Source organism: Sarcophilus harrisii, chromosome 4 (assembly GCF_902635505.1).
Source record: "Sarcophilus harrisii chromosome 4, mSarHar1.11, whole genome shotgun sequence".
In the NCBI taxonomy this organism is placed as follows: domain Eukaryota; kingdom Metazoa; phylum Chordata; class Mammalia; order Dasyuromorphia; family Dasyuridae; genus Sarcophilus; species Sarcophilus harrisii.
The window spans coordinates 6024111-6047232 of record NC_045429.1 but is presented as its reverse complement, the minus strand read 5'-3'; the positions used below and the strand labels follow the sequence as shown (position 1 = coordinate 6047232).

Genomic DNA, 23122 nt, shown 5'->3' with positions numbered 1-23122 from the left:
TTTAAGTATCTGCTATGTATCAAGATCGGGACTGCAAATAGAAAGCTAGGAAGCTTCAAACAGTTTATGGCTTGCTTTCATGTTGCTTTCAATCTAACTGAATTTCAGGATGTATTTAATCTGCCTAGCCCCAGTTAAAACACAGGAAGTGGCTAGGGCAGACCAACAAGAATAAGGCTTTGGGGCAGGGGGGGTGGTATTTTCAAGCCAGGTAGCTAAGCCTTGTTTTCCTAAAAGCAGCAGACTACCAAACTCTAAACTACTTCACCTTTCACTTGAAGTATTTTGTGTTTCAATTGATAAATGCCAAGATAGCAATGAATATAAATAAAAAAGATATAAAGTCAATACATTCTCTATAGAAGAAGATATATTTCTGATATACTTAAAGCAGGGAAATCAGCTTAGCTTTTATTTTTTAGGGGAGGGGAAGTAATAAAAGAGAATGCATATGGGGCTACTTCAGATGGGGTTATGTTTTCCTTCAGCAAAATGCCTTATTCCGGTGGTGGGCGTGGAATCACACACAGACATTTCAACTGATAACTACTTGCCCTGGACAAAAGAACGTGGAGAACATATTTATGTTAATATGTGTAGCTTTGGCTCACCAAATCTCAAAGCTTCCAAATGGTCAGGTCACTGAGCAGTATTTCATCTAAACAGAATCCCTTCTCTGGCTTCCCCTGAAAAAAAACCACCCAGCCTTGATTCTAAGACCCCTGGGTTCTGAGAAGGAGGGACACAAAAACTCTTCGTTAATCTACTGGCCTTTTCTGAGTAGCTGAAATGGTCAGCAAGTTTTCCCTTTCATTGAAATTTCCTTACATTGCGTAAAAATCTGCCTTTCTGTCACCATTCCTTGACCCTGATCCTTCCATCTGGGATCAGCCTGAAGAAGTGTGATCCTACTTCCACCAGACAAGCTCCCAAGTACATCCAGGAGAGGGGAGTGGCCCCGGCTTCGGGCTTTGTCCCACCTTCCTTTGGCCCAGAATTGAAAAGAGTTCTTGGGTTCCATTCATGTTGACTATCAGTCAGTCTCTGCTTATTTTGAAATTTCCCATAAAGACATTACCACTTTTTCCTCATCTGTTACCTATCCTTGTGTCCATTTTAAGTACATCTGTATTCAGATTTTCTTTAAAGAATATATATCTATCCTTTTGCTGTTTCATCATCAAGATCAGTGTGTGTACCCCTTTGCTCTCCCTATTCTGTCAATCATTCCTTGTAAAATAAACTCAAATAGAAAGAAGAAAAGAAGAACTCTTTTGTTTGGCAACATTCACAATATTCCAAAAGCAGAGCCCCTGATCTAGTCAAAAAAAAGGAAGGAACATGCATATCCTCAGCTCATTTCAGTGACCAAGCTTGGTCGTTACAATCTCTCAGCATTCCTACTGAACTTCATGCTCTTTCCACTTCCTTTGTGGTAATCATCAAGTCAATGTTTTTCCTGGAGCTGCTTGCTTCAATCTGCTTTATTTCATGTCATTCCATACTTGGAGTTTTTATATTTGTTATTTCTTATAACATTGTAATGTTCTGTTCCATTCATGTCTTAGTTATTCTTTGACTAAAAGCTTTGTTGCCAACTTTGCTTTTAGGGGAAGCATGGCTGTGGATATTTGGGTTATGTAGGACCTTTCTTCTTGTTTTTGCTTGCCTAAATGCATGACTAGCATCAAGATCTTTGGTCAAATGGGTTTGGACTTATCACGGCTTATATCCTAATTCCAAATTGTTTTCCACGATGATTAAAACCAAATCAAAGCTAAAAGAACTACATAAAAAGTTGCAAATTCCTTTTTATTTTTTAATTTAATTTAGTCATGACTTTCCTGCATATACACACTGTTCTTTGGATAAATTTGGCTTTTCTTTGTCTTCTAATCTTTTGTGCATCTGCTATGAAATTACTATTGTTGAGTATCTGATTTCTCTTTCCAGAACTGAAGACCATCTCCTCTTACTTATGGTAGCTTGGGATTTTCTGCCATCTCCAAATCTAAGATTCAGGCCTGACTCTGTTTGGAATTGCCATATTTATAATTAACTCTAAGGCAATGATTCCATTTTCTTTTAAGGTTCTCATCTTCATTAAACTGGAAGTTCTTTCTATATATCTATATAGTTATATACAACTTTATATATATATATATATATATATATATATATATATATATATATAAAGAGTGTGTGCATTTATATTGATCATTTATTTATATTATTCATTTAAATTAACCAGTAATTGAAGCGTAGATGTCATAAAGAAATCATGAGATCATAGATCCAGGCCTGGAAATTTGGAGGCTATTTTACATTATAGGTCTTTGCCTTTTTACAGACGAAAAGCTGAGACACTGAGCTATTCCAAGTGGCCCAGGTCGTACGGGGCAGGACTGAGGTGTGAGTCCAGCTTTTCTGAATCCAGATCTTGGGCGCTCTTAATTTTGTTATGAAAAGAAGCATCCTTATTTTCAACCATGGCTGTGCTAAATTAGCCCTGGAACCTCCTAGAAGATGAGGAAGAGCAACTTGGGGAAAGACCCTGACCTTGGTGCTGTCCTGATGACTGGCCCCGGACTTTCCCCCAAGGCATCAGTCACAGGCTTCAGTACAATTGCATTAGGTGTCACTAATTAGGATATTCTAGTCCACATATTTGGAGTTAGTTATATTCTAGAATACAAAATATAAATTTACATAAATGAATATGTATTTGATGCAAAACAATATGTAAATTAGTGCCCCAGCTTTGCTGGAAAACATCTCCTAGCCTTACTTAAGAATACACCTTAGATATCTCCTCCTGTTGTGAATACATGGAGAAAAGCCCCATTCTTTTGTGGATTAGCAGAAACTGGTCCTGCGTGCCCATTTGTTTTATTGCCATTTGAAATATGATGACCTTCTTTAGCTCTTCAAGAGAAAAATATTATACAAAATACATAAATATAAAAATATTATAAATATTTATAAAAATATTATAAATATTATATCTGGACTTCCCTTCATTACTTAAGTCAAGTCAATAAACATTTATTAAGCGCCCATATATGCAGGGCATTGTGATAGACTTCAGATGTCACAGGAGTGCAGATGGAGAGCTGTGGAGAACTTCAATGACCATCTAATCCAACCGTCTCATTTTACAGATATTGAAACTAAGTCAAGGCCTATTAGATTAGTGTTTTGACATAGGTCCTAAGAATCCAGAGTCAGCCTTCTTTCCACTGTGGCATTGTGTCTCTAATCTTGGTTCCTTGGGTAGCATTATTGATCAAGATTTGGAAGAGATGTCTCTGAGGTTATCTAGACCAACCACCTACAGATGAGGGAACTGAGTCCTAGGGAATTAGAGTTCTTTCTCCAAGGTAACCCTAGGAATATCATATGTAAGGTTTGAACTCAAGTCCTTCAAATCTATTATGCACCAAAACTGCATCTTTAGATTTAACACAAGGGGAAACTTCCCAACAATTGGAGCTGTGAGAAACTATAATGGGTCACTGTGGGAGATAGTCAGATACTCTCATTAGAGATCTTCATCAGAAAACCAGAGGGTCACTTCTGGGAATCATGGGAGAAAATCAGGAGTGTATCTAACCTGAAGTCCTTTCTGGCCTAAGATTCTGTTTGTATAATCCTATTCAAGTCCTTCAGTCAATTTAGACAAGTTATTGGCCAAAGTGAATCCAAAAATCTAGTAGACAAATGAGTCATTTCATTAAACTGGAAAATTATTTGACTGAATTCATTTTTAAAGCTCTTATAGCCCTCTATACTCATACTTCATATCTAGGGTTTCATCATTGATTTTATAACTACAAAGTCCCTTAAATGCCATCTGCCCTGACTCTTTCATTAGGGTGAGGAGACTGAAGCCTGAAGGGGTAAATCAATTTCCTGAAGATCCAACAGGTAAGAAGTAGTAGACAAAAATCTCTTTTGCAAGCCATTGTTCTGAGACAGAGACCATTCCTTCAAGCGAGAGCTGAATCAGCACCCTGTGGCTTTCTGGGATGATTTCACCAGCAGCCTCCGCTCTACCAACTGAGTTAGGGAAGTTTCTTTAAAACAGCCAAATTCCCAGTGAAACTGGACCCGAGATCTACCTATAATTAGTTATCAGCAGTTAGTCTATTTTGTCTTTTTTAGAGAGTTAACAGTTTTGTTTTGTATTGTTTTTTTCCGTGGTGCTATGTGACTCATAGAATGTCTATGCTGGAGTCAGAAAACACAGTGAGTTCTCAATAAATATTCATTGCAATTAAAAAACATCATTTTTGTAATAATGCCTAAGGCCAAACCATCCTGAACATGATAGAACCAGCATGATCTAAAGCATAGCTAAACTGGGTCAGATCTTGGGACTGACATGGGAGACGATGTGGGGACCCTGGATGCTGCCATCTAGAATAGATAATATCATGTCTGGTTTCTTTGATCAATTCTGGGTGTCAACTTATAAAAGTTAGATTAAAAATATTTGATTGATCTGATAATGAAAAAGGCTTAAATGTTTAAAAACCATATCATAAAACAATGACCCAAGGCACTTTGGATGTTTAACATGGAAAAAAAAGGACTTGAGGGACAATGGAGTAATTGTCTCCAAATGTTTAATGAGTTGCCTAGAGGAAGAATGAAGATGATGGTGGTTAAGGTGATGATAAAGCACTTTATGGGTTTTAAAAGGATTTTATAAATATTAACCTTTTTACCCTCACAACCACTTCCAATATGCTATTATAATCCCTATTTTATACATGAGGAGTCCAAGAAAGACAGATGTTCACTAACTTGCCAGAGGTCACTGAGCCAGTAAAATCACTACTCAATGTTAACTGAACTTACTAGACAACACTGAAATTAATTCACACTATTTAAATCCTGAAGTTGAAGCTTTAAAAAAAAAATCCTGATCATAGAAAATGACAGGACTCATTGAAAAAGACTGATGAAAAATAAGAAAGAAAGAAAGAAAGAAAGAAAGAAAGAAAGAAAGAAAGAAAGAAAGAAAGAAAGAAAGAAAGAAAGAAAGAAAGAAAGAAAGAAAGAAAGAAAGAAAGAAAGAAAGAAAGAAAGAAAGAAAGGAAGGAAGGAAGGAAGGAAGGAAGGAAGGAAGGAAGGAAGGAAGGAAGGAAGAAAGAAAGAAAGAAAAAGAAAGAAAGAAAGAAAGAAAGAAAGAAAGAAAGAAAGAAAGAAAGAAAGAAAGAAAGAAAGAAAGAAAGAAAGAAGTATTTCCAAGGCCATTTTTAAACTGAAGTTTTCTTGATTCCAAATCCATGCTCTATCCTCTGCTCAGATAGAACACATGTTTGAGAGGGAACAGGTGTAAGGACCCAATTGGATATGGAACTAAGAGATAGTGAGGAGTTGAAGGTGACTCTTAGAATGTGAAGAACTGGGAAGATGTCCTTCATAGTGACTGAGAAGGTGGGGGCTGCTTCAGAGAGAAAGATATTATTGTGCTTTGGACATGCTCAGTATCCGCTGATAATTGGAGGGACTTATCTCAAAGACAGTTAGAGACAGAGAGATTGGGACAAGAAAAGTAGATTTGGGGCTTATTTGGTATACAGATGACAATTACACCTATGACAGATGAATTGATCACTAAGTCAAGTAGTATAAGGAAAGAAGAGAGAGCTTAGGAAAGAGCCTTTAAAGAGCACATACATTTAAAGGTCATTGATCTGAATCTCCAGCCAAGGAGACTGAGAAAGAGAGGTCAGAGAGACAGGAGAAGAACCAGGGGAGAGGAGTGTCTTGAAAATCTAGAGAGATGACAATACCAATGAGGAGAGGGTAATCCAAGCTGCAGGACTTTAGAGAGTAAGGACCAAGAAAAATCCATTGGATTGAGCAAGTAAGAAATAACTGGTGACTCTAAAGAGAGCAGTTTGCATAAAATTATAAGGTCAGAAGTCAGATTGTGAGGGGAAAAGAAGGATGAGAGAAGAAAAAGTGATGACATCTATTTTAGATGATAAATTGTTATTATTCACTTGTTTCCCAATGATGTCCTGCTCTTCATGAACTCATTTGGAATTTTCTTGGCAGATAGTGGAATGGCTAACCATGAGGAAACAGAGTTAAACAGGGTAAAATGACTTGCTCAGTGAGTGTCTGAGGTCAGATTTGAACTGGGGTCTTCTTGATGGAAGATCCAGTGTTCTACTCACTAATTCACCTACTATTTCTATATAATAGATTATCAAGGTCGAATTTTAGATGGTAGAATTAGACTGTGTAAACTGAAATTAGAGGATGGGTTAGTTAGCTTAATGAAAGGGTAAACTCTCTCACAATTAAAGCCATTAATATGATGAGCTGGCTTGGGACATGAGCTCTCCATTAGTAGAAAAAGTCAATCATTGGTTTTCAAATGTTGTAAAGATGCCTTAATGAAGTTAGGAAATGAACCAAAAGACCCTTGAGATTCCTTCTGCACTGTGACATGTGGAAGAACAATCTTTTATACGTTTAAAAGCTCGTTATAGATTTTTTTAACATATTGATTCAAAGTTTAGCTCCTATCTTGTTACTGATCACGTGTAGTTGATCCACGAAGTGTCAATATGATTATGAAATCGCAGAGAAACAGAATTCAAGAGCTGCAAGACAGTTCAACAGTTTGCTTGTTCCACTCATATAAGACATGGCCTGGTTAATCTCTATTCATTCAGACTGGAGGAATCCACTGCCTCTCAGAGCAGCCTCTGAGGCTTTGAAATGCTTCTAATTGTCCCACGTCATTATCATAAGAAGTTCCCTAATTTCTGAGCTGAATTGATCCCTTTGTAACTTCTGTTACTTTTAGTTTTGCTATCTGGGGCCAAGCAGAGCAAAGCTAATCCCTCCTTGCAGACTTTCTATTATTTGCAAATAGTGGAAGGCATCTCCTTCCCTTCTTTGCCTCCTATTTTCCAGAGCAAATCTCTTCGGACAATTTAAAGGGCATGTTTAATACCAAATACAACCATCCCAAAATATCATGACATAGGGAACTGCCCTTCCCTGAAAGTTTTGGATAATTGGGTGGGGAAAGTTGTAAAGGGTTGATTCTGGAGCAAATGACCTCAAAGACCATGGCTAACCAAAAGGTAGTCTGATCTAGAACATTTCTTACATTTGTGAACACATTAATATTTTCTTTTTCCAAGATGATGGGTTCCAAAACCACAAATAATCATTCATTGTTACCTCTGGTCATTCTCTGTGGGGCTTGAATTAAATAAGGGTAGAATTGGTGATGCTAGACATTCTAGTGGGAATCAGCTAATAAAACTAAAATCATCATGGTCAAGATCCTAAGAGCACAGGACAGAACTTGAAGGGTGCTTTGAGACCAACTGCCTAACCTCTCATTTTACTGAGGTGATCTTTAGGAAGCTTTCCATCCTCTGAAGTATGGAAGGCAGCGAATTCACAGGAAAGCCACCAAGCTCTAAATTCATATCTTAGGGATTTATGCAATTTATTAATTATTAGATAGTATTATTTGGATTTGTCCAGCCAGTACCTTCCACAAGATCCTTTGAACCCACAGAAAGACAAGAGTATGAAGAAATTCTCCAAAGCACAAGTAAATGGCAGAAGAATAGAAGTTCCAGGACAGGCCCCCTGAAAGGTCTTCTCTCCCTTGTGCTGTTGCTCCCAGCCTGTGGGAACAAGCATTCAACCTGCCTCAAGGGGAGTGACCTGACTTGCAGAAAAGCTCAGTCCCCTGGGACCCATTGCTGCTGCTGCAGGAAACCGAACCTATGGCAGCGGAAAGCTCGGGTATGATGGCTTCTTCTGAGTCTCTCTGTTTTCCAAGCTAGTGTCCAACCTAGGGGCTGCCTTTGTGTCTGCCCACTCAGGATCGGCCAAGGGAAGAAGGCCTTGACCAGCTCTCCATCTATTCTGCCCAGACCCGGTGAGAACCTGTTTTTATTCATTTACTTGTTTTCACCCCTATGAGAGGCTCAGCCCCTTGAAGAGAGAGACCATTTATGCCTTTTGTTGAATCCCCAGAACTTGGGGCTCTGGTATACAGCAAACGCTTAATAAATTCTGGGTTTAACTAAATTCCTAATGGGTGTCAGCATCTTGCATAGAATCCCTGCTCTTCTGTGTTTATGTGTAAAAAGAAAGAAGAGATTGGAGAAGAAAGCTGAGTGGGTGGGATGACTGGGGATGTTAGCTCAGCCCAAGCCTGGCTCCATGGGGTGCATATAAGGGCGTGCCTGTGATGCTCCTCTGTCTTAACAAGCCTAGAAAAATAAGGAAATAGCCTTACAGAAACCCTTACATGGGTGCCTCTGGGCCACTTTGCCATTAAGCTTTTCTGGCTGATGCTTTGCTCTTCGTCTCGTGGGCTATATCTTAATCTCCTCCTCAGTCCTTGGTCTACTGACCTTGGACCAACTAGACTCCAAGTACTGGCCCATCCCCAGGAGCCCCCATCTCTTCAGTCAGAAGCACCCTGTGTGTCTGTGTTGTGCTCTCCCCTTTCTCATGCTGGCTTATTTGCATGAAGGTTCTGTTCCCTTTGAACAGGAGTTCTCATAATATGTAATGGGACCCTCCCTGGGGTCGCTGGGGCCCTTTTCGGGGGGGGGAGGTTAAAAGATCAAAATTATTTTCAAATTAATTCTAAGATATTTTTATTTTTAATATGGTTATTTAAAGGTGATAGGATCTATTTACGACAAAGCTCTTGGAGGGAACCTTAGAAATCTGTTAAGAGTTTAAAGGGGGTCTGAAACTCCCCAAAGTTGGGCACTACTGCCTTAGAGAATTGCCACAGAAAAAGCCTTAATTAGAGGCCCATGCATCTCTGTCATATGCAAAGTAGACATACACCCAAGCCAGTTCGGGGTAGCCCAGACCAGAATGTTAGGAGGGGGTGCCACGTATGTATTCAATAAGGATGATTTTAGTAAAGGTTTCTTCTACCAAAACTATTCTGTGGACTGAGTTTAGGTTCATCGGTCTGAATTTCTGTTTTTCAATTATGTCCAACTCTTCGTGACTGCATTTGGGATTTTCTTGGCAAAGATTCTGGAGTAGTTTGTCATATGAGGAAACTGAGATAAATGGGGTGAAGTGCATTGCCAGGGTCATACAACTAGGGTCTGAGGCCATATTTGAACTCAGTAAGAGGAGTTTTCTTGAGTTCAGACCCAGCACTCTACCCAGTATACGACCTGGCTGCCTGTCACCCTGAATATATGCATATTAATATGACTCTTGGAATTACAGCTCTTCAATTAGAGATCTAGAGCTGGAAGTGACTTTAGAGGTGATGTCATTTTGGCTGTCCATTTTACAGGTGAAAAAACTGAGGATGAGGACAACAATGTGGGTGCCAAAGTCCAAGAGGTAGCAATTCCCAAACCAGCTCCCATTTCCCCAACCCAACAATCCTGACCTCATGTGCTCCTTCAGGACAGGTCTTTTGCCTCTTTAAATCCCCATCACTTAGCACAATGCTTGAAACAGAGTAGGTGCTTAATAAATGTTTACCAGTTGGCTGAATCCCTCACTGCCTTCCATCCACAATAATTCATTCATTCATTTAATAAGCTTTTGATAAGTACCAACTCTATTCCTGGTACTGTGTTCTGGGCCATATGTGCAAAAATAAAAATCCAAGCGCCTCCATCATGTCAGTGTAAGCAACATGTCTATGTCCATAAAAAATTAAATATAAGATCTATGCAAAAGTGTTTCTGAGAAAGCACGCTAACAAATGAGTGGGGCTGGAGGCAGGGTGCCAGCCAGGGTTCCCGCAGAAGGCCCATTTGAGGAGCTTTGAAGAAAGCTGAGTATCTCAGATGCAAAGCTCAGGAAAGGGCAGGATCCTTAGGACAGCCTAAGCAAAGGCACAAAGAAGGGAGATTCAGGGAAACCACACATTTGCAGTGTGTTGGAGCACAGAGCACGCTTTAGCACAATCACGATACGGTTTAGCAAGATGATTGTTCCATATAGATAGATGAAAAGACTTCTTTGAGCCTATGGTATGATCTGAGTTGAAATTTCACTTCAAATACTAAAGAAAAAAACCCAACCAAAACCCCAAAGGATGATAATCTGTGGGAAATGTTCCCTCAAACACTATTGAGCCAAACATTGTAAACAGTGGTAATTTTCAACATGAAGACTTGTTCTACAACATTTTTGTTCTGAGATTTTTGTTCCTATTTAGAATATTTTTTGTGCTAAGGAGTTGAGGGGATGAGAATGCTTACAAAAATAGCATATTGGATAATTGCATAAAGGGTCAGGCTGGCTCTTGTGCTTCACTGTTGGGATCATGGAGTTTGAACCTCTGTGTTTATCAAAGAATGGTATTCTAGTCAACAAAACATTTAAGTGTCTTTTATAGGCACTTTCCTTCACTCAACAAACATAAATTCAGCACTTTCGAATGCAAGGGTTGAAGAGTGTGACTTGGCCATTAGGGAGCTGCCTGGCCTTGGGGTCAAGTTCAAGGCCTTCTTTTGCAGGGCTGATTGTGTGACCCTGGGTAAGACACTTAATTCATTCATTATTCTAGCAACCCTCAGCTCTTAAGTTTCAGAAAAGGTCCCAATCTGCATCGATGGAGGAAGTTTTAGAACTGGGAAACCTGGATGGTCTAAAAATATGTGCACAACACTGTTCTGAGTTGCCAAACAACATTCTCCCTGCCCTCTCTTAACTCCTCCGTGGAAAAGCATTTCCCACTCTTGGATTAAAAAACTTGACTTCCCAATGACAGACCCATTAGGGTCAGTAAAGAGTTATACTCCAACCTAAAGTGCAATCAAGGCAGAGAAAAATGCCTCATGTCGATGGTGCTTCAGAGAGAGGGTACCACAATTTAGGGAGCACAGGGTCAGGAGGCCCTGAGAAATGTTGTGGCTTTTCCGTCTCCCTGAGTTATTGGAGGGTTCTTTGGGACCATCGATGTCACACTCAGCCTATGGCTGCCAGTGTGCCCCGATGAGAAAATCTTGACTCCCAGCGGCTTCTGCTTATGATGATAAACCCAACACCAAATGTGCCGTTTCTGGCACGCTTCCCTTAGATGTGTTACCATCTCTGATCCTTTGCTTTTCATTTCTTTTTTTGTAATGATAAGGAATGGAACTTACAGTTCACGACGATTTTAACTTTTTTCACATCTGGGAATGACACGTCATTTTGCGCTCCACACTCGTATTCCCCGGCCTGGTCCCTTGTGATTCCGTAGATGTCCAAGTACTGCCCGCTCTCAAATGGTTTTGCTGCAAGGGGAGGAAAACCAAATAAACATTACAGTAAGTTTAATTGTCACCCCCAGAGGAAGCTTCATTCAAGGAAAACAATCATTTGGTGACTTTTCCTAAGATACTGTTTACGTACTCTTTCAAATGGAACTGGGAGTAATTACTCAATCCTTTGGGCAGAGAACATCCAAAAGGAAAACAAATGGCATCAACACAGACACTGATGTGGGAATTCCTGTGATCACAGTTTCCTGGAAAGGATATGCCCATGGCTTCTTTTAAAATTGATTATTTTCCCTTTACCTTGGCACAGACCAAACAACTTTGGCACATTTGGTTCAATGGCTGCATTCAATAACCTTGGAGCCTTATAGGACACATGCTGAACTGGTGTGAGGGATAACTTACAATACTTCATGTAAATCATTTCGATGTTTCCTTTTATTCTGGAAAATGCACAATGCTGCTCAGATTTTAAGTTATAATGCTCTAAAGCAAAGAGGAACATTTAGGACTGATGTGGGATGTGATAAAGGAGACCATCTTCCTAAAAGCTAAAGCTAATCAGATATGGAAGGGATTACAGAAACATGATCTAGTAGATAAGACCTTAGAGTCAAGATAATAATAGTTTAGCTAATGCATAGTTATATATTTATTTTTCTATTTATATACTATTTATATATTATAACCCACTTTATGGTTTGTAATGTGATATCTACCATCTATCATTTATTTATCATCTATCTACTTATCTACCTATCATCTTTTTTCTATCACCCATCTATATAGCCATCCATCCATCCATCTTTCTAACTATTCATCTCCTCATTTATCCCTCCATCCATGCATCCATCCATCTATCATCCATCTGTCTGTCAATCTATTTATCTGTCTATTTATCCATCTATCTAATCTATCTATCCATCTATCTGTCTGCCAATCCACTTATCTCTCTGTCTCTCTCCTCTCTCTCTGTCTTTCTCTCTCCTCATCTGCTCAGTCCTGTGAGGTAGGTGATAATATTATCACCATTTTACAGATGAGGATGTTGAAACCCAGAGAGTTTGGGTAATTGGCCCAGACTCACTCGATGGCAAGTGTTCAAGGGACATTTGAACTAGGGTCTTACTGAGCCTCACTCCAGTATGTGAGACATGTGGGCACCTCAACGTGGGTTTAAATCCCGCCTCAGACCTTTGCTTGCTCTGTGGTTTTGAGCTCATTCCCTAACTCCTCTGGGATTCAGTTTCCTGTAAGTAAGGGCATTGGATTAGATGACCTTGAGCTTTATCTCTGTGATCCTGTGAGGAACTGGGGATTTCTGCTGGCTGGAGACCTTTAAGCTAAGGCTGGATAAGCACTGGCCATGTTTGTTAGATGGGTATGGCTTGGATTAGGTAGCCAACAAGCCCCTTCCTAATATGGTCATTCTGTGAAATGGTATCAGGCTAGGTCAGATCACATTTTCACACTTTGAAATGGTCCCAATTAAAATGAGAAATGTTCACACTAAGGAGGGACAGAGAGGGGAAAGATTAGTGATCTCAGGCCTTGGTTTGATTTGCATTTCCATCCCTTCCTCACTGAAGCTGAACCCACCATGTTCCACTGCCTTTCTACCTAACTCCTCAGAATTAATATTGGGAACCTCATGATGTCTCTCATGATGACAGCCTGGCAAAGTGGTCATAGAGCTAGCCTTGGCTCTAGGAAGGACCCAGCAAAGTCTAACACTGCCATTTAAGGGCAACATGCAGAAGTTACTGAATATCAGGTCTCTCTAGGCACCTCTTTATTAATTGAGGAAATTTTCTCACCTGAGATTTCTCAGAGAAGGAGAGACTTCTAGGAGAAACTAGGCATAAAGAATGAAATTATTAATAAATTAGAGGAACATAGGATAGTTTACCTCTCAGACCTGTGGAAGGGGAAGGTCTTTATGACCAAAGCAGAACTAGAGATCATTACTGATCACAAAATAGAAAATTTCGATTATACCAAACTGAAAAGTTTTTGTACAAACAAAACTAATGCAGACAAGATTAGAAGGGAAGCAATAAACTGGGAAAATATTTTTACAGTCAAAGGTTCTGATAAAGGCCTCATTTCCAAAATATATAGAGAATTAACTCTAATTCATAAAAAATCAAGCCATTCTCCAATTGAAAAATGGTCAAAGGATATGAACAGACAATTCTCAGATGAAGAAATTGAAACTATTTCTAGTCATATGAAAAGATGCTCCAAGTCATTATTAATCAGAGAAATGCAAATTAAGACAACTCTAAGATACCACTACACACCTGTCAGATTGGCTAAGATGACAGGAAAAAATAATGATGATTGTTGGAGGGGATGCGGGAAAACTGGGACATTGATGCATTGTTGGTGGAGTTGTGAACGAATCCAACCATTTTGGAGAGTAGTTTGGAACTATGCTCAAAAAGTTATCAAACTGTGCATACCCTTTGATCCAGCAGTGTTACTACTGGGATTATATCCCAAAGAGATTATAAAGAAGGGAAAGGGACCTGTATGTGCACGAATGTTTGTGGCAGCCCTTTTTGTAGTGGCTAGAAACTGGAAACTGAATGGATGTCCATCAGTTGGAGAATGGCTGAATAAATTGTGGTATATGAAAATTATGGAATATTACTGTTCTGTAAGAAATGACCAACAGGATGATTTCAGAAAGGCCTGGAGAGACTTACACGAACTGATGCTGAGTGAAATGAGCAGGACCAGGAGATCATTATATACTTCAACAACAATACTAGATGATGACCAGTTCTGATGGATCAGGCCATCCTCAGCAACGAGATCAACCAAATCATTTCTAATGGAGCAGTAATGAACTGAACTAGCTATGCCCAGAAAAAGAACTCTGGGAGATGACTAAAAACCATTACATTGAATTCCCAATCCCTATATTTATGCACACCTGCATTTTTGATTTCCTTCACAAGCTAATTGTACAATAATTCAGAGTCTGATTCTTTTTGTACAGCAAAATAATGTTTTGGTCATGTATACTTATTGTGTATCTAAGTTATATTTTAATATATTTAACATCTACTGGTCATCCTGCCATTTAGGGGAGGGGGTGGGGGGGGTAAGAGGTGAAAAATTGGAACAAGAGGTTTGGCAATTGTTAATGCTGTAAAGTTACCCATGTATATATCCTGTAAATAAAAGGCTATTAAATTTAAAAAAAAAAAAAGAGAGAAACTGCATTAGTTCCTACTATATACTAAGCACTAGAAATAAAAAAGAAAGGTATAAATTGCCCCTGACCTCACAGAGCTCAGAGAGTCACTGAAAAGATGGGTCAACAACTATGTTCAAACAAGCTATGCACTGGGTAAATAGAAAGTAATCACTGGAGAGAAAGTTATAGAATTAAGAAGACTTGGGAAAGACTTCTGGGAGAAAGAGATATTTTAGGTGAAATTTGGAAGGAGAGCAGGAGGCAAAGAATCCTAACCACAGGAGACTCTGACTATCCTCAGAGCTGAAAGATGGAGGAGCTTGTGGGAAAGAATGGCCCGGATGCTGGTTTCACTGGATTTCAGGAGTAGAGTAGAAGACTGGAAGAGTAAGAAGAAGCAGGGCTCTCAAAGGCTTTAAAAACCAAAGAAAGGATTTTATGTTTGATCCTGGAGGTAATAGAAAATCTCTGAGTTTTATTGACTAGGAGAATGATAGGGCTAGGGCCTTATTACAGACAGACAGTTTTATAGCTGAGTAAAGGATGGATTGGAGAGTGAAGGTAGGTCAGGGAAATCATACCGAAGCTTTTGTGATGGCCCAGGGGTGACCGGATGAGATCTCACACCAGGGGAAGTGTCAGAAGTGAGAAGAGGGCAGGGGATCTTCTCTGAAGGAATAAATAAAAAGTAACTTCACTGCAAGTAGGGAAAGTTTCATTCTTTTTACTTATACTTCTAGGACTCAGCCTCTGGAAAAGGATAAAAAAAATGCTGATTGATAGATTGTAGGAAAGAAAGAATGAATGACTGTATGAATGAATGAATGAAAATCCTGGGCCAATCACTATTCCAAGTGCTTTGTAAACAAGGAAAAAAGGCAAGAGAGTTCCTTTCTTAGAGACCTTTCATTGAGTTGTTTTTTTAACCTGCAGTGTAGGACTTCTTGACGTTGTCAAGGGTCAGTGAATTTGAAAGCAAAAATAAACATTTCATTTTTACTGACTTTTAACTCAAATGGAATATTTCCTTCAATTATTTAAAATATTATTTTAAGAAGGGGTGTATAGCCTCTACCAGACTGCCAGATGGATCTATAACATAAAAAAAAATTAAGTTAGGGATCCTATCATAAGGAAAGGTAACGCATCTAATGGAATAGTGGGCAGGGAGGAGTGATGTCGATACAAAAAAGACAGAATTGTGGAGTGGAGAGTGTTCCTGTTCATTGCATAATGTCATTTCTGAAAGTCTAACAACCTGAAATCCATCAGCAGCCCCTGCAGCTATTGAATTCTTCAAAGGCTTGGCCCCAATACTTCTGAGTTCTTGAAGCCAGATTTTAAAATCACCTATTTTTATTACTTACTCTTGATGTTAGGTAGTTTCTCTATTCACCCCCTTTCATATTTTCTTTCTCCTTTGCCAGTTTCCAACTCTGCAATGCAATACACTCGAGATTTAAAAGTCTCTGTCACTGCCTTGAGCTCTCTAAAAAACCAAAGGCCTCTCAAATATCTGAGAGTGCTCTGGTGTTGGAAGGAGCTGTGATTTTTGTCAATAGGTCCACTCCCTCTTACCATGTAGTTCACAACCCTTCTATGACTTAGTTGTGGAGGGCTTTGGAAAGTCGTATACTCTTAGAGTATATATACATATACATACATATATATATATATATATATATGTATGTATATGTATATTAAATCTATGCCAGGAACTTTTCTGGGTTTTTTATGTTATTTTATTTTTTGGTAAGGTGAAGGCAACTACTTTTTGTCCATAAAAGGTGAGCTAGCAGAATGTCGGCAGTGGCGGTTATGCTATCCCATGCTTAAGGCAGGCAATGATAGTGATGGGAAATTGCCAACAAGCATTTATTAAGCGCCTACTTTAAGCAGACACTATGGCAAATACTGGCAATACGAAAACAAAAAATTGTTGCTCTTAGGGATCTTATAATCTATTAGACTGCTAACACGGAGAAAGGCTTGGTAGCAGAAGTAGGCTGCCAAGAAGATGATTAGATACAACAAAACATGAAACTGGCCACTATAAAATCATGGTGGTTTTGTGAGCCACACTGGGGTCATCTTACAGATGTAATTGGGTTCTTTTGGAGTAAAAACATCAGAAGACATAGATAACAATAAGGACTGTAAAACTGAGATGGGATAGAGAGTCTCAAAAACAAGGTGTCTCAAAAGTCTTTTCGATTAAAGCTTAAAGTTTCCCAAATACTATACTGGTACTATGTTGACTTGAGAGTCGAGAGTGTAGTTATGGACTAATATAGAGATGCTAAAAAATGGAAAAGAATTAGATTAGTGAATAGTAATGAGATGATCTTGGCTTTGCCTGCGGAAGTGACATGGATAGCACAGTGATAGAGTGCCAGCTATGGAATCAGGTGAACCGAGTGCAAATCCAGCTTCAGACACTTAGCAGCTGTGTGACCCTGGGCAAGTCAACTTCTCAATCTGCAAGATGAAGGTAATACTAGTACCTACCTCATTGGGTTGTTGATAGGATCATGTGACAGAATAAATGGAAAGAGTTTTATAAATTATAAATTTATATCTTATAAGCATGTATAATATCTACATCCGCCTTCTCTTCCTCATTAAAACATGATCTCCTTGAGGATAGTGACTTTTATTTGCTTTTTCTTTTCTCCAAGGCTTAGCCGGGTATCTGATTTATAAAAATACCTTAGTAAATATTCCAGGATCTATGAGGCACAAAATTCATGACTTTTAACCTCGAGGGGATTACATTTAATGGGGCAGGTAACTTGTACAGAAATAGATATAATCCACAGAAAAGATCATATTTGGGCTGAGTCTTGAAAGAAAATCAAGACTTTGGGATGTGGAGATGAGGAAAGTGTGTGTTTCAGTCTTGCCCAAATGAATGAGATTAAATTGCTAGTAGTAGTCACCCAATGTGTCTGGAAGGTAAATGGCAGGTTTGCATGGAGTGTGAAATAAGGCCAGAAAGGTTAGATGGAATCAGGATATGAAAGCTCTTGAAAATCCGGCTAACGAGCTTGCTTTTTCTCCTAGACAAAACAGAACTGAAGGTGTTAAAAGTCTGAAGACTTTTTAGAAGCAACATATAAGAGTGGATATTTGTTCCATATTGATCTCAGTTTATAGAACCACTAGATGCTTGTCCTAGAAAAAAGGCTTTTTATCCCAACAATTGATTTGTATTTTTCCAATGTGTAAAAGTTCAGATAATTGGAGAATGAAAATAAAGTAATAACACTAGCTATAAATCACTGACCAATTCCTGTGATAGTCAATTTATCTTAAAGAGGTAAGAATGCTTCTCTCATGACTCATCATAGAATTAGGACTTTTCAAGAAAAATCACAAATGAATACAACACACACCCGTTAAACAAAATGAAATGAACAACAATGAAGACAACAAAACGAGGGGTAGAATGGTCAGAATATTGCCTTGGCACAGACAGCTATCAGTATTTGGTTGTATTTAGTCACCTCTCAGAATCTCCTTCACCACCAATCAAAGTTGGCTCTTTGAGAAGTAGTGAGCGCAGAAGGCACCTGGCTTTGGGGCCACATTTTTAAGTTGACCATCCATTTCAAGGGTCTTCCTCAAAACTTAAATTGCCACATCCAAAAATGCTACCTCTCTCCCTCCCTCCCTCCTTTCCTCTCTCCCTCCCTTCCTTCCTTCCTTCCTTCCTTCCTTCCTTCCTTCCTTCCTTCCTTCCTTCCTTCCTTCCTTCCTTTTCCCTCCCTCCCTCCCTCCCTTCCTTACTTGTTTACGTCTTTCCTTTCTTCCTCATCTATCTACCTATCATCTAGCTCTTTGTTAAATCTATTCACTTATTCATTTGTTCATTTATCCACTCAACCACTTATCCATCCATCTATCCATTTGCTTGAAATGAACTTTAACACTCAGTTTAAAAATGATCTTATTATCTGTCAGTCTTTGAGGACCACAGTAGCCAATCTGGTGAATTGTCATTGATGTGGTCCTTGGGGGTTGATTGCACAGGGCAGTTCCAAATAAAATATAAAACATCTAGACTCTCACAAAGAAATTGTTTATGTTCTGATGAAAATACAAAATATTGACTTTCCAGCTGATTGTAAGCATAGTTATGATTTAAATGACTGAATCTTGTTAATCTTTATAATTCTGTCAATGTATTTTGTGTTTCTTCTATCATAGTATCTATGTAACAATAAACAACCTGCTCCATACAAAATCACATGGATAGATTCAGCATTTCTTTTGTTCACCTCTTCGGGGTCCCTAAGCTTAATTTTAATCTTATTTGCCATAACTAGTGTTATCCCCAGGGTAGTGATTACTTAATGAGAGGTAGCATGAGAAAAGATGGTCCACAGGCTGCTCCCAAATGGACTCCCATGACATATTTGGGAATGGAGCAGAATTCCAGTTCCTCTGGGCCCAGATCTGACCCATCAAGGTTTTGCTGTTGTATATACCAGGAATTAGTAGGGTTCTATAGATAAGATTTTGAATTAAAGGCCAAGAAAGTCTGGGTTCAAGGGTTTCCTCTGACATACCCAATGGTGTGACTCCCTTTGACCAATTCATTTCACCATTTGATGCTCTATTGAACTCTGAGATTAGAAGTTGCAGTTTCTGACCTATTCCAGAAGAGGAATTTCCTTGTCCAGGAGACTGAGGACAACATGGGCCAAATCCCTGTCCCTAAGAGGAAGTGAATCAATGTTGATCACCAGAATCAGAGCGAGGGAAATGTCATCCTCATTTGCTTTCCCATGTTCCTCCACTTTTGTCTCATTTTATGCAGGACCAAAGTTATCGAGTTGCCCGTAATAAGATTTCCTCTGAGATCTCTTCCAGATATAAATCCACAATAATTTGAAAGGACAGGAGGATTTCTTCCTCCTCCTTCTTCCCTTCTTCCCTCCCCCCCTTTCTCTCCCCCCAAAAAAAAAACCCCTCTCAATCTCCATCAAGATTCATGTTCCTTAGATTCTTTGGATAAAACATTTTGTTTTGTAGGGTAGAATTTCATCTATCAAAAACATAAAAAAAAATCCTCAATTTGGCTCCTCCCCAAAGGAATAGGGACTAAACCCATGATTTGTTTTTATTGGGAACTTCAACAGGAAGACATTTGCTTTATCAGTGATTACTTTGTGGCTTCCATCTTTAGGGAGCCTCCTAGAGTAGTGACAGACAAAATAATTATATAAAGCCTCAGTGTTTGGAAAGTACTTTTCAAATGTTATCTTGCCTTCTTTCAATAGTGGGGGTGCGTAGGTGCTATTATGTCTCTTTTCCAGCTGAGGAAATTGAGTCAGGTAGAGGGTAGGTGATTGTCCCAGATCTCCCTGGTCACACAGACTGAGGCCAGATTTGAACATGTTTTTTTGGGGACTGCATGTGTGGCATTCTGTGCCATGTAGATGCCTAGGTCCCTGACCCAAACACAGGCCCAGGATTACAGAGCCAGCATGTCCTATAAGAATGACTAGACTTCTGGTCTCCCTGGATCTGAGACCTCCTGTGTTTCCCTGACCAAATATTGCCTCTCATCTCTTCAATAAGACTTCCCTAAAATACTGACTAAAAATAGAAATCCAAGTTATGGTTTTTATGTTAATATTGGGCCAAGCTGCCTTTCCTTCACTTCATTCAGGAGGGAGAAATTACACAAAAAGGGTTCATAGAGGAGACAGCTGTTCTTTCCATGCTCAGTCGCAATTTGGTTCCACTGTGACCACGTTGAATCCATTTCTTGGAAGAAGATTATATACTCTGAGCAGAGACATATGTTATTGGTCAACTTTTTCACGAAGTATCCAAAAGGTTCCAAATTACAGTCTCATGATTTAGCGAAAGCTTCTCTTTGACAAAGGCAGTTGTCTAAGGCAAAGAGACCTTAGCTACAGAAGGCTCAGCTGGAAATACTGCTGACATGTTCCTACTTGTCCCATAGGTTCTTTTAAAAAAGTCCTTTACAACCTGCTGCCCTCTTACCCTTCCAGACTGCTAACCCCTTATCCTCTTTCCACGACTTGGAACTCTGGTTTCTATGTTGCTCCCCCATGATGCTAGATCTCTCTAGAATTGGCATTTCCCTTGTTCCTCTTGCTTCAAACTTCCTCCCTTCTCTCCACCTCTTTGACTTTCCATCAAGTTTCAGCCAATAAGTCTTTCCCAGTCCTATTTATGATTATACATTCTCTCTTCTAATTTACTGAAGATAGAGATTGTACATAGTTGTTCACATTTTTTCATCATTTTAAATTGTGACCTCCATGAAGGTAGGACTTATTTGCTTGTTTGTCATGTCTTATTTATCTAGCTTAATTCTATACCTTATCTATCTTATCCATCCATCCATCCATCCATCTATCCATATATCTACCCCCATTCTGTTTATCTATTTATCTAGCTATCTATCCACACATATGCAGACTTATACACACACAATCTATATAAAATTTACTTGTTCAGGGTGTCTCATATAAAGATAGATATAAAGATATATAAACAGCATAAAGGTAATAACATGGAATAGAGTTCTGCACCTAGATTCATAGAGACTATATTCTTGAGTTTAAATCTGGTCTCAGACACTTACTAGCTGTGTGATTCTGAGCAAGTAACCTAATCCTGCTTACCTCAGTTTCCTGAGGTATTATATATTTTCTATATAATATACATTGGTTTGTATATAGTGGACTATTTTTTTGGCCTTTTTATATATCCATCACTTGTACAGTGTCAACATAGTAGATATTTAATCCTAGCTTATTATCTAGTATATTGACTGACAGTGGTCTGGGATCTTTCCACTTAAACATTTGGTATAGAGAATAAAACCAAAGAAAAAGAAGAAAAGAAGGAGAAGGAGAAAGAGAAAGAAGGAAAGGAAAAGTCAGAGGGAGAAGGGATATACAGAGAAGAAGAGAGGGGGAGAGATTTATTTCTCTTGTAATCCTAAGTATTTTATATATTGGAAAAAATATTATTCTGAGAAGGGTACATAAGCTTCATCAATCTTCCAAAGGAATGCATGACAAAAAATGGTTAAGAGTCCCTGACCGAGGGTATTTTGCAAAGGATTTTCTTTTTCTCCTTTCAGTCAAGAGAAACATTTATTTGAAAATAATTTCTCCAGAAATGCTTACATTACCAAGGGTGCTCTCTACACAGGTAAGAAAAAGAGTATAGCCCAGAGCCATAACTAGAATTTTTTGAGCCCTGGGCAAGCACCAGAAATGCCTTAGGCAAGCTGAATGAAGGACAATTTCAGTTAAAGAGGAATGGGAAGGAGACAAAGCCTGCAGACTTGGACTGCGTCATTTCTGGGGAGGCAGCTCAGGGGGAGCTGGGGGCAGGGTGGAGACCTGCTGAAATGTTTCTAGGGTATTCAGTGCCCTCTCAATTGGGTCCCCTTTAAATCCAGTAGCCAATAGTCAAGCCCTGAGTAAAATGAGTCATCCCTTCTTTGTCATAGATCACTAGGTCTGCTTTTCAGGAAAAAAGGCAAAAAAAAATGCTGAGCCCTTTTCTGTTTAGCAAAGAAGAGAAAGAGCATCAGATGCAAAGCATGGGAGCTTGTTTCAGATCCTGCCTTGATTACTAGCACTTTGTTCATCTTATATAATCAATATATAAGTATTGATGTTATTATCTATATAACATACAACAATTAGCTATTAACTGCAAAAGCACTTTTCTAAGTACTTTAGTTGTTAAAATTCTGTTTCCTCTTTTGTAAAATGAGTGGTCTCAAATTCTTTATCTGGAGTCCAGGAATATTTCTGAAAATGTTTTGATTACTTCAATATAAGTAGTTACAAAAGAAACTATGGATTTTATACATTTATATTATTATACATATTATATTATACTCTATGGATTTTATACATTTAAAAACCATGTTCTAAGAAGGGGTTCAATTAGCTTTATAAGACTGGCAAAGTAATCAAGAATACTCCTCCATTAGATCATTTTTGAGCTACCTTGCAGACATAAACCAGATTTCTTTCCAGAGAGAGACTGGACTATTATAGGTTCTATGGCCCTTTAAATACACAATTCAGTCAGTGAGTACATTTTATTGAGTAATGTATGTGTCAGACACTGTGCTAAGTGTTTGAGATACAAGGGAAGGCAAACAACAACAAAATCCCTAAGTTCAAGATGCTCATGGTCCGATGGGAGACAAATAGTGTGCTATAAAAGGTGCTGAAATGTCCCTGCCTTCCAGACTACTTAAAGGTCTGTCCCTTGTGCTCAAAGTAGTGACACTTTAGACTTAAAGCATTGTTTCCCAAATGTAGTTGTCAATATATAAATGTGTCATGAGGGAGATGTACCCAACACCTCCCCATATTATGTTAGCATCCGTTAACTGTCATTTAGCCCAGAGGCACATTGGGGGACAATTTTTGGGGGAACATAGGGAAGAAACACTCTGCTCTAAGTGAAAATAGTTAAAAAAAAAAAGGTCTGGACCCAGGGATGCTTTCTAGGCAGGGCTGACAGGAAGTAAGTCCCTGCTGTCAGTCAGCCTTGACATTCATAAGAGGTTAGACAGACCCTGAATGTATGGAGAATGGGAAAATAGGAAAGAAATCTGGGGCCAAGTAGTGGAAGTGGCCAGACA

At 38.9% G+C, this 23122-nt stretch overlaps 1 protein-coding gene across 1 annotated transcript in view; it reads right to left on the bottom strand.

Annotated features, from left to right (window-relative positions):
* The window catches only part of NEGR1 (neuronal growth regulator 1), a 1024353-nt gene that overhangs the window by 342021 nt on the left and 659210 nt on the right, over nucleotides 1-23122 (bottom strand). Inside the window, exon 4 of the mRNA XM_031966948.1 lies at nucleotides 11139-11270. Coding sequence (XP_031822808.1) covers nucleotides 11139-11270 — 132 coding nt within the window. The remainder of the gene's footprint in view (nucleotides 1-11138; nucleotides 11271-23122) is intronic.